The sequence below is a fragment of the Delphinapterus leucas genome, chromosome 4 (genome assembly GCF_059928025.1).
Source record: "Delphinapterus leucas isolate spDelLeu-1000000601 "Yukka" chromosome 4, BTC_Dleu_Yukka2, whole genome shotgun sequence".
Classification (NCBI taxonomy): domain Eukaryota; kingdom Metazoa; phylum Chordata; class Mammalia; order Artiodactyla; family Monodontidae; genus Delphinapterus; species Delphinapterus leucas.
This window is the reverse complement of record NC_143132.1, coordinates 13,690,254-13,702,573: the sequence shown is the minus strand read 5'-3', so window position 1 is coordinate 13,702,573 and position 12,320 is coordinate 13,690,254. Positions and strand designations below refer to the sequence as shown.

At 40.6% G+C, this 12,320-nt stretch overlaps 1 protein-coding gene across 19 annotated transcripts in view; it reads right to left on the bottom strand.

Moving 5' to 3' along the window:
* TIAM1 (TIAM Rac1 associated GEF 1) overlaps positions 1-12,320 on the bottom strand; it is a 146,363-nt gene that overhangs the window by 70,568 nt on the left and 63,475 nt on the right. For 14 of the 19 annotated variants that reach the window (XM_089910318.1, XM_089910310.1, XM_089910325.1 and 11 more), the window contains 3 exons: positions 8,490-8,594; positions 5,993-6,052; positions 1,246-1,327 (listed from right to left, as the gene is read on the bottom strand). In XM_089910318.1, the coding sequence (XP_089766444.1) occupies positions 1,246-1,327; positions 5,993-6,052; positions 8,490-8,594 (247 nt within the window). The remainder of the gene's footprint in view (positions 1-1,245; positions 1,328-5,992; positions 6,053-8,489; positions 8,595-12,320) is intronic. The other 5 variants (XM_089910314.1, XM_089910317.1, XM_089910323.1 and 2 more) reach the window with 2 other exon arrangements.

The window sequence follows — 12,320 nt, the reverse complement described above, 5'->3', positions numbered from 1 at the left end:
ACAGACAATGTCCCAGGTGGCAGGTGCCGCAGGCCTGGGTCCTAGAGGGGGGATAACATACAGAAAGGGTCCCAGCCAACCCACAGAGGATGCATGGTGAAGAGGAGAAAGAATTTCACTGTTTGGAGCCGCTGGGCTTTGGTGACTGTCATTGCCTCAGCTAACCTCGCCCTCCTGACTGATCTAGCCCTGATATAGCATATGGGTTTCCCTATGTATGTCACTCGAGCACCAACTTCACTACTATCCAAGTCATAATGTGTAATGCTAAGGTGACTAGTCTTAAATCTATGGAAAGGATTACATACTTAACTACACCAGAAGGTAGACAACAGGAAAGCCTTAACATAGCAAGCCTGACTGCTATTCTCTGAAAGGCCTGCTTCTCCGTTTGGATCCTGGCTGGCATCTGGGAACTTGGATTTGGGGAGGGTTCCCAACACCCTAGTGTAGCTCATTGTGTCTAAAATCTGTACAAACAATGTGGTTTGTGCTGAACACCTGCTTTCCTCCTGGGAGGCTGGAATTTTGGTCTATGCTGGGCAGGGGGTGCCTCCCTGACCAGCCTCTCAATAAAATTCCTGGGCACTGAGTCACTAACAAACTTCCTACCAGACAACAGTTCACACGCATTGTCACAGCTTGTTGCTGGGGGAATTATGGACTTCTGTGTGACTGGGGAGGACCCTGCAAGCTTGTACCAGGTTTCTGCGCTCTTCACCCCACGTGCCTCTCCCTTTTACTGATGCTCTTTTGTATAGTTTTGCTGTAATAAACCGTGGTCATGATTAAGCCGAGTCCAGCGGGTCCTCTTAGTGAACCAAAAAACCCAGAGGTGGTCTTGGGGACCCCAACTCACACCAAAACAAGTTCCTTTAACATCATTTGTGAGGGAAAGGAGCATAATACATATATTTGGGGGATAGAGGTGCGAAAGGATAATTTCTTCATTACTAGGCTATATCATAAGATAAAATAATCTCCTCCCAATGGATCCATTTCTTTTCTATGACAGGCGAACCCCGATGATTAAAGTTAAGAAATGTAAAGCTAAAACCTTCGTCATACCCAGGGTAAATATCTTTTTCCCCTTACTTTGGCTGCTCGGCAGCGCACAGAAGCCAGATGGGCTATCTGTTTTAAATAGGCCCCAAAGGCATTTTATTGAATTGTAAATAAGTGCATGTTTACACAGGAATTGTTTTAAAGTGAAGAACACCAAAGATCAAAGAAAAGGAAACATACCATAATTATCACCGGCTGTATCTGACTTCTCAATCTGGATGTTCTGAGTGACTTTTGGACAAATTTCAATTTCTTTGTACAGCTGAAAATGACAAAGAGAAGCCTAATTAAGACTTCATTAAAAATAACTTAGAAATAGTCATCAATTTGTAAATCTATTTTTTCAGAATTTGAAATCAAATTCTCATCACATCCTAGTATCTTTCTTGAACTGACCCCATTAAGACTCAAAGTGGAAACTTATAACTCACATTCCCAGATTTAGCTCTAGTTCCAGTTTCTAAATAATTCCTTGACATCACTCTGTATGTCTTTTCCCACCCTATTATCTATCACACATCTGAAAAATAATGCTAAGGTAATCGAAAATCTTCAGTGCTGGGGAAAAAATTATTAACATCAAAAAGAGGTTAGAAAGATCTTGATATGGGATCCATAGGAATAGGAGAAATCTCTGTGCTTCCATTCTCTTCTGTTCGTATACCATTTTGGCTCAAAAAGTCCACAAGAGTACAAATATGCAGAGAAAAATTATAGCATTAAAACAGATGACAGATTATATAAATGACAATATTCTCTTTTAGCCATTAGATTATACCAAATTACTGCAAAAACTGAAGTACATAAATTAATCACCTCTCTCAGAAACCCAAGAAAACATGGAAAAAAAAAAAAAGAGAAACTGGCAGTTCACAGAGAAACTTTATTTCAATTAATTTAATTTATACTTCATGCTTAGATGTCTGGACCTAGCATCATCATGGACGGTAACTTATGAGGGTTTTACCATGTGTTCTTGCCCCTCACATGCTCTCTATGAGACAAATGTGATCCCCATTTTACAAATGACGAGAAAAAGGCTACAGAGAAAGTACTTTCCTAAGGTCAAAAGGCCAGCCTGGGCAGAGCTGGGATTTGAACCCAGGTCTCACTTGCTCCAGCCCTGAAGTTCTCCCCATTACACTATAATGCCTCCCAGACTGTTTCCTGGTAGGACTCAGGGGTACCACAGTAAAGGGTACCAAACCTTACTTCTTCAGTAAGTAAGCCAAAGGCCACTTCCAAACTTTATGATAGAAATTCCAAAACATATTGACGTGTCAAACGCTCATATAGAACTTAAAATTTGTCATTTAATTTCAAAACGAAAATCTATTTTGAGCCAAAGTCAATAACAGAAAACTGTCCTTTAGCGTTAAAGAGAAGTCTCGGTGATTATTTAAACTTGCCCCCATCTCAGTCATTTGTCCAGAAATAATTTTGTTCAGACAAGTATGAAAAAAATGCAGGTTTCTTTCTCTTCCCTTTCTTAGGGCAGTTGACAGGTGGGATAAGTGAGCAGAATGTTTAGGATTCAGGAGTCTGGAAAACAGGCTGCTGTAATACTAGAAAGCCAAGGGGTGGGGCAGGGGCTGGGAACATTGACCCAACGGCCTAGATCCTCTAGAACTCCCTAATTTAATGCAACTTCCACCAAATGCGTAACTTCATGTTGAGGGCATAACGTCATGTGGTTTTTTTCTATACTTCAGAAAAAGTTTCAAACCAATGCATTCTGAAGTTAGAAGAAATCAGTTCTATTAGATCTACTGATCTTTAGTTCAGAAAATTACAGTCACCAAAACTATACATACCAAATATAATCAATTTTATGATTATTTTGTAATGTCATGGAATGCTCAATAAAATGTTATGAAATGTATTCACTTCCACTTATTTTGAACCTTAGTTTTATTTTTTCAATTTCCTTGAGAGCCAAACTCTCCCCCTAGGTGGCAGTATATCACCGCTTGTTCTAATCATCTCTGGAAAATTCCAAATGGTTGTCCATAGATCCCGTGGGCATTTAGCTTTGTAAATAAGCTTTGCTATTCTTTTATAATATTACCTCCTCTCTTCTTTGTAATTGGTGTGAAAGTCTTTGTGTTTTTTACCAGTTTCAGACAATAACTTAGTATAATATAGACAGGGCCCTTGGCCACTGTCTTTAGGCTGGCTGGACTAAAATTGGGTTTGGTAAAAATCTCTAAAACCTGTAAAATTTCAAGAAGGAGCTGCACTTTATATTTTTGATGCAGTCATAATATCTGAAACCAGAAATTTCGAAATTTCGTAGTTTTAAATGTATCTTCAGCAAAGAAGTATCACACACATTCCATTTATTTATTAAATTTATTTATTTATTTATGGCTGTGTTGGGTCTTCATTGCTGCACACAGGCTTTCTCTAGTTGCGGCGAGCGGGGGCTACTCTTTGCTGTGGTGTGCGGGCTTCTCGTTGCGGTGGCTTCCCCTGTTGCAGAGCACAGGCTCTAGGCGCGTGGGGGGCTCAGTAGTCGTGGCTCGCGGGCTCTAGAGTGCAGGCTCAGTAGTTGTGGTGCCCGGGCTTAGCTGCTCCGCGGCATGTGGGATCTTTCCCGGACCAGGGCTTGAACCCGTGTCCCCTGCATTGGCAGGTGTATTCTTAACCACTGTGCCACCAGGGAAGCCCCCCCTTTATTTTTATTAAATCAGTGATGCTGCATGTTTTCCCTCTTTTCAAAAAGCAGATTAAACACCATCAGACGTTAAGAAACAATCTGATTACCCTGGCACTTGAATTATCACGAAATCACATTCATTTCCTACCAGGTCTCCTTGGCGTGCCTGGTCCAAGTGACCATCACCCATGGCCTGAACGACAGCTCACTAGCCTCCTGCCTGCTCTCCCAGCTCTTTCCCTAAGGCCCTAAGGTTCATAGGCCACACAGTAGCCACAGCAAGCCTATTAAGACAGGAGTCAAATAATGCCCTTCCTCTCTGGGGATTTCCCTTCTCACCTGGGCCCTACAAGCCCTCCTGGTCACTCTTCTGCATCCTCCCTCCTTGTGCATCGAAACCCCTCCCCACCCCACCTTCCCTCTCCCCACCACTCCCTCACTTACCCTCCTCACTGATCCTCCTCAAACATGAGTAAACTACCTCTACTATCACCCCCCTCCCCTTGCCAGGCCTTACCCAGCTTTGTTTCCTGAGCCTAGAACACTTTCCTCCAAAATACCTCTATGACTCACCTTCTCACCTCACTCACCACGCTGTTCAAACATCACACCTAAAGGAGCAGCGCGATCGCTTTTAGATGTCTATCTTTATCTGTTTGTCCTAACTTTTTCTTTCCCCGCACTTAACATCCCGGGAAATATTACACATTTACTTGTCTTTGTTAAAAATATTTACATGTTTTTATATCTGTATCCACAAACTTGAATGTATTTTCCATGAAGAGTAGAGATTTTTCTGTGTATCTCAGTGCCTAGAACAGCTAGCATGGTGCCAGGAACACAATAAACACTAAATAAATATTTGCGGGATGAATGAATGAATCAATCAATCAGTGTTTCTGCAAACTCTTTATTCCCACCTGTCACTTTAAGAAAAACATATTTAATATGGGTTTTCAAAAAACCCAGTGCCTCCATATTCATTATCATTCTACAGATTGGACCCAATAACCAACTGATCATGAAAAAGTAGCCAAACGGGTATTACTTATATTAGCAAAGCAGATAAGTAGAAAACTAACTATTCATGGTCTTTCATAAGCAAAAGAATCCCCAGCCCCACCAAATAAATGCACTAGACCCTCCAAAAAGATCTTTAAAATGTAGTACACACTTTCGCTAATAACTATTGACCTTACTACTCAAGAATACTTGACAAAACTGTAGCAGAGAATAAAATGTTTTGGGACAGTCATCTATGAAGGAGTCATTTTTCAGGACAGGACTTCAAACATGTGTGAGCTTCCCTAGTCCATCAAAAATAAAATGGAGGGGCTTCCCTGGTGGCGCAGTGGTTGAGAGTCCGCCTGCCGATGCAGGGGACACGGGTTCACGCCCTGGTCCGTGAGGATCCCACATGCCGCGGAGCGGCTGGGCCCGTGAGCCATGGCCGCTGAGCCTGCGTGTCTGGAGCCTGTGCTCCGCAACGGGAGAGGCCACAACAGTGAGAGGCACGTGTACTGCAAAAAAAAATAAATTAAAAATAAAATAAAATAAAATAAAATGGAGGTGGGCTATGGAAACCAATTAGCCGTAAGTGGCCCAATACTTGTTCAGTAAGGGACAATAAATCAAATATCTGTAAAATCTCAAAAGGCATCCAAGAACACTGTGTGTTCAGAAACCCCCTGCCCTGGAATGACATTTCATACCAGCTTAATGGCCGAAAGCACGGATTGGAAACCATGGACGTATGGATAGAATTCAAGGGGTCTGTGAACTGGGATGGTGAAAAAGCCTGAAATTTTTATATTCACTAACCTGTAACTCAGACTTAGCATTTCCTTCAGTTATAAATGAGTGGAGGCGACAAACACGGCAATATGAGCAATGCCTGCGACCTTGTCAGAAACAGAAATCACAGTATTTTTATACCATATTCTAGTTGCTGCTAGGATCTCAAAACACCAGTTATGCTCATCACTACTTCAAAACAGTGGCAGGTGTTAGACCTATGCTGGGTCTTGTTATTTAATGAGCTAATAAGTAAGCACGTATATTATCTATAATTTTAAAAATAGTTTTGATAACTATTTCAACACAATTAGGCCATAGGTAATCCTGTGTATTCTATATATTTCATGCAATTGAAAACATTATTCTGATATGGGACCTAGAGGCTTTACCAGGCTGCCAAAGATATCCTAAGAACAAAAAAGTTTAAAATCTTGGTACAAACAGAGGTGCCCGTGAGCAATACTCACTCACAATCTGAACAGTAAAGTGAGTACTGTTTACTTCCTCAGGAATCTCAGAGCTGGAGGCCTTCTGTAACAGGGCGAGAAAGAATAGCATAATCTCTCTGTGCCTCGGATTCTTTTTTTAAATAACTGTAATTATAATATGTATATAGCAGTGTAGATACAGAGTAAGCGTGGCACACCTTAGCCTCCTACACTGGATGGGACCACAAAATGGCCAAAACTTAAAAATAATAAAGGAGTCAATATAATCTCAAAAGGTATGTCTTAAGCATGTACTGTGTGTAAGATATGAAGGACATGGAAGTTGCTTAGGCATGATCCCTGTCATTTACGACACAAAAGATTCATTAACTCTGAAATGCAAAATATATGACCTAATAGCTGTTCCAGTGTTACCAGCAAAGCACTTTCCTTTCTTAAGTAAGAAAAAGGGCTTTCTCTCCTCTACTCACGGAGCACAAAGTCAGGGCTTTCCCCATGCCAGAGAAAAAAATAAATCAGCCACTGTTAAAAGTACCCTCCTCTGTGTTAAACTTAGTGATTTAAGTGATGGTTGAAAATGGTTATTTCGTTCTTCTGTTTCGTGACATGATAAGAGTGTTATAAAAGCACACCCTCCCTTATATTTCATTAAAAACACTTAGAGGGACATGAGGGAAGTTTTTAAGATGATAGAAATGTTCTAAATCAGGGGTCCCCAACCCCCGGGCCACGGAACAGGAGCGGTCCATGGTCTGTTAGGAACCGGGCCACACAGCAGGAGGTGAACAGCAGGCGAGCGAGCAAAGCTTCATCTGTATTTAGAGCCGCTCCCCATCACTCGCATTACCGCCTGAACTCTGCCTCCTGTCAGGTCAACGGTGGCATTAGATCCTCATAGGAGCGTGAACCCTACTGTGAATTGCACATGCGAGGGGTCTAGGTTGCGCGGTCCGGGAAGATCCCACATGCCGCAGAGCGGCTGGGCCCATGAGCCATGGCCGCTGAGCCTGCGCGTCCGGAGCCTGTGCTCCGCAGCGGGAGAGGCCACAACAGTGAGAGGCCCATGTACCGCAAAAAAAAAAAACCCTATCAGTGAGTGGAAAGTGACAATCAAGCTGCATCTTATGGAGTAGACTAGACATAAGCAACACACTTCAGGTGTCACTGTCTCCCATCACCCCCAGATGGGACCATCTAGTTGCAGGAAAACAAGTTCACGGCTCCCACTGATGCTGCATTATGGTGAGTTGTATAATTATTTCATTATATACTAAAATGTAATAATAATAAAGTGCACAATAAATGTAATGCGCTGGAATCATCCCAAAACCATCCCCCACCCCCCGGTCTGTGGAAAAACTGTCTTCCACGAAACAACTGTCCCTGGTGCCAAAAAGTTTGGGGACCGCAGTTCTAAATTATGACTGTAATGCTGGAAACACAACTGTCTGTATACATTTGCCAAAACTCATGAAATTGTGTGCTCAAAATTGATGCTTTATTGCAGAGAAAGTAAACCTCAAAAAAAATTGATTAGAAACAAAATTCCCTACTAAATATACTAAATTTTAAATCATGCTTCCCCTTTTCAAAAAGAGACTATTCGGGTTTCAATTTTCAGTTCTGTTTTCTGTGGTGAAAGCCTGTCTGAAGTCATACTGTTATCGTTCACAGATCCATGGCAAGAAGCTCGGTGGCCCCCAGAGGAATGACTAAGTGCAGAGAAAGAAGAACAAACTCCAAGAGAGGGGGCCTTGCTCCCAAAATGTTTCTTTCCTGGAACTGAAAAAAGCACCCTTTGGCTAACAAAAAAGGAACTTGTCATTATTTTGCCATGTTACCATGACAACCATTTATTGAGCATCTACTATGTGAACCGTTATCTCTAATCTTTGCGAAATCCTAGAAAGTATTATCACCTCATTTTTTTTTTTGCCAAGACCACATAATTAGTAAGCAACAGAGTCAATATAAAAATCCAGATACACTTCAGAACCCAAGTCCCATAATGAAACTCAAACCCACATAAGTGTGCCCAAGAATCTATATAATAAATACAATTCCAAAAGGCCAGGACACATAATTAGATGGCAGCTTTTTCACCCAACAGGATTTGACCCATCAATTTCAACATGCAGGGAGAAGTCATACAAAATTGGAGTTAGTATTTTTTATCTGACAACAGCCAGCTCACCTTTGAGTCACCCATTTAAAACATAAGACTGTCAAAGCTACAAGGAAAGCTAGGCATAATAACTAAAATTCTATCTGAGAGTCAGTTCTGGATTTCAATTTTTCATGATAGCACAGCATCGTTCCCTGCATAAACTAAGGTGGCATTTTCACTCTGCAAAAATATTGTGATATGTAAGGCCATCTCCACAAACTTAAGAGCGCTGAATGAGGCTCATTTATTTTAGAATTTGTTCCACTCCACCAACCACAATTAGCATGAGCACACATATAATTTAAAAATAATCTCCTACAGAATGTACTTGGACAACAGACATAAACATTACCAGCTCATAAATGTCCTCCTCGGGCTTTGGCACGTAGTGTTGCATTTTGTTTTCTATTAGAAATTTCAGGCGCAGGTAATGAGCAGAATGATCCAGTCTATGTGCCTGGGACCAAAACAAAAAAAAAAAGAGGAGAAGAGAAAATGTCTTTTGAATAGTAAATAGACATAATTAGTTTTCCACTGATGTATTGTCATCTATTCCTGAGAATAATGATGATTTGCTACTGAAGGGAGGTGTAAAATTTCTATACTTCTTAAAAGGTTTACACCCAAAACCAAACTTTAATTTTCATTGAATATACTAATAATATCCCACGGGTATCTTATGATCAATGGAAACAAAAAAGTCACATCTTCACTTCTGCTTATCTCATCCATTACGCTCTTTAACACTGGGTTTGCAAGAAAACCTATCAGACCCAAAAGGCCTTTAAACATAATTTCCAACATACAAAGGTGATTGGAGAAGAAAAGTGACAAGAAAGGCAAGGAAGGATTTACAGTGACAGAAGAAAGCTGTGCCCAGGCAAACTTATTTTTTTAACCACATGGGGACACTGGGACAGTTGTTCACAGTTCATTTGCAAGTGAGTTGGTGTATAGACAAGGCATTTGGATTTCAGTCTTATTTATATACACCCCGAGTGAGACTCCCTCCGGGGGCAGCGAAGACAGGCATGTGTCCAACTTTGGAAACACAATGAATGACTTGCCCAAAGAAAACAATTCTGAAGCAGTTAAGGATTGAAATTTCCAGGCCTTCTCCACTGGTCAGGATGGGTCAAATGATTTTTTTCTATCTAGGAAGTCATTCGTGAATTAACTTTGCGGAAAAGGCAACAGTGGAAACATGGTTTTATAACTAACATCCTCAATTCACATTCAAGAAGATGCAGAGGAAAAAAGAAAAAAATGCTCTTCAAAAGTTACATGCAAGTTACATGAAAATGTATTGCTAGAGAGAAAATGTTTCCATCAAGTCTTTTTTTAAAGCATCCTTATCTTTTAGAGATTTATCCTGAAGTACTAGTAAAGACATGATGTCTGGAATCTGCTTCCAAAATCATTCAGAGCAGGGGGTGGGAGTGAGTTAGTAAATGGAGAAACATAATTTGATATTATAGAACCTTGGTGATGGTGACACAGAAGTTTATTACATTATTGCCTACTCTTCGTAAATTTGAAATTTTTCATCAATATAAAATCTCTTCACACCAAAAGCTCAACTGATGAGAATTATTTCAAAATAAGTGAAGTTAATTTTTCACCGGTTTAATGCTCTTTCTGTTTACCTTCTTCCCCCCCGGCCCCAAATTTTAAAGCCAAGCTAAGAACATTCTAATAATTATTCCAATAATAGTCATTCAATTACACCTCACAAATTCTGAAGTGTGCCAGATGCTGCGTGAAGCAGTCTTCAGGAGTGTGGGAAGGGGCCTGCAGAACATGGGAGGTGGCGACAGTGATGACTTTGCCTCGTAATTAAACACACATGCAAGACAGGGATCCTGCACTAAAGAAAAGCACGGTTATGGAAAGTAGAAGTGAGTTTGTTCTAAACGCCTAGCAGAATGATAAAGAAGTTTTCTAGAGTGACTCTCGGGAACCTCCAACGTGTATCCTTTTCTGAGTAATGTGCTAGTCTGAAGCCCACCGTCCAAACACAGGCACCATTGAGGCAGCACCTTCCTTGCAGCCGGCTTTCGGGTTTTCGCTGTCGGTACTGAAAATCAAACGCTCAGTGTCTGCCAGACCCAGATCATTGATGTCAAATAACCAGGGTGGATGGGTAAGCCAGGGAAGCAAAAGCAGGGAAGTTTCAAAGTGTGCTACCTACTGCTTGTCAAAGAGCCGCTGAGACAAACAACAAATTAATAATACTTAGGGTGCTACGATAAGCAAGCAAAGTTTCCCTCACAGAGATAAAAGCTGCAAATGCTTCCCACTGACCTAGATCCCCACTGAAATCTTTAATTAGAAGCAAAATATTTTGGTTCACCATCTGTTTCCAACTGAGGTGGGAGGGAAAGAGAAATGAAACTTCATGGCGTCTTGGTCAACAGGAACAAATCCACCTGGAAACTTTATCGTCATCATTAATCAACACTTTGTAGACACTCCCAATGGGGCTGCCACTTAGACAGTCTTCTGGAAACCAGACCAAAATAGCCACCTCACCTAAGAAGCTTCGGGCTCCCGAAACCTCAGTGTGAAAGAGAGATGTTTGGTGCCACTGGCAGGCACCAAACGTCTTAAGGTGGTCCTGATGGAGACATCATCCCTTAAATGCTACAATGCTGAAAACATTTATACAGATGCACAGAGAACGCCAAATAACGGCCGACACCTTGAAGTGTTTAACAAAGCAAAGAGAACAGAGCAACAGGAATAAGGGTGGCTCTGGCCGTCTTCCCCTCCACCACCGTATTTTTCAAACTTCCTTAAGTTACAATAATGTCTTGATAACTTCGAAAAATAAAAATGAGCACGTGTAACAAACATAACAATTATAATGATCTTATTTGTAACCCAAGAGCCCGTGGTTTGGTCAGTAAATAGTTACCTTAAAAATGGGACTTTGGATCAACATACCCATGTGTCTTATCATTTTGGTAAATGTTTCTCAATTATGAGCCCCCATTAGTCATGGCTGGTCTAACATAAAGGGAAAATCGTAATGAATTAACTAAATCAGATCATCAGAACTCTCAAGAATTTCATGCTCCTCCAATATTTACAAGTCAGTATCAAGGCAGGTTGAACAACTTACCATGTTCACAATACATCTATGTGCAAGAAAAATTCCAAATGTTAATGAATATTTTAAGATAGTAATTCTAACGATTTGGCCTGCTTTACACTTGTAAAATGTTCAATTACAATGTAAGAGAAATTCAGCTGGGAAAACAAATGGTCCAAATTTGTTTTCCAATGTTCATTTACTTAAGGTACGTAGAAAGCATTTGATTCATTTTGAGACAATGCAGTCCCAAATCATACCATAAGACAAATATTATTTGTTTAGTTGGCATGTTTTTTAAATTTTTCATCTTCCTATGACTCTTTCAAAGGATGAAACAACAAAACATAATGTAGGTCTTTTCAACAAATAGTTTGAGTCCATTAAAACAGAGAATAACACGATCTTGAAATCCACCAATGTTTTGTTCTTCCATTTCTCCTCATATTCTTCCATTTCAATCAAACTTCTTCAGGAAACATAAACGCATGCAGTGAGGACATCCAGAGACCCACGCGTGCACGTGTGCACACACGCACACACGCGCGCGTGCACGCGCACACACACACACACACACACAAAGTGCTACTGCAGAATTTCCAAAGAGACTTATCCTCCCCTTCGAGGTGATTTTTATTGTTTTTAATGTCCATGGTTATTAGAATATCCAAAGCCACAGGTCTACAGAGTGAAGCCATGAAATAAATGCCAGTGGTCACATGTGAATAATAACAAGTATGAATAAATGAATTTCTTTGCAATTATTTTAGTAATCGCAATGATCAGAATATGTCCACAACCCGTAGGCTAACACGGTTACCTGCTATATTTAGCAACAATCACTTTCATAACACTCATAACATGAATTGCACATGAAATGTAGATCTTGAAACAGTTACTGTACCAGAACTTGACTGGTGCTCGGATGGCAGATGACAAACTGATGTGAAATGATGTGGATCAGACAGAATAGGAAAGAGAATGGCTGAATGCAAGAGACAGAAGAAAAAGATTGATTATTAAATATTAGAGAAAGCACCCATCACCAAAGTTGAGAACGACAATAAAGAAATAAAAGACAGACATTCC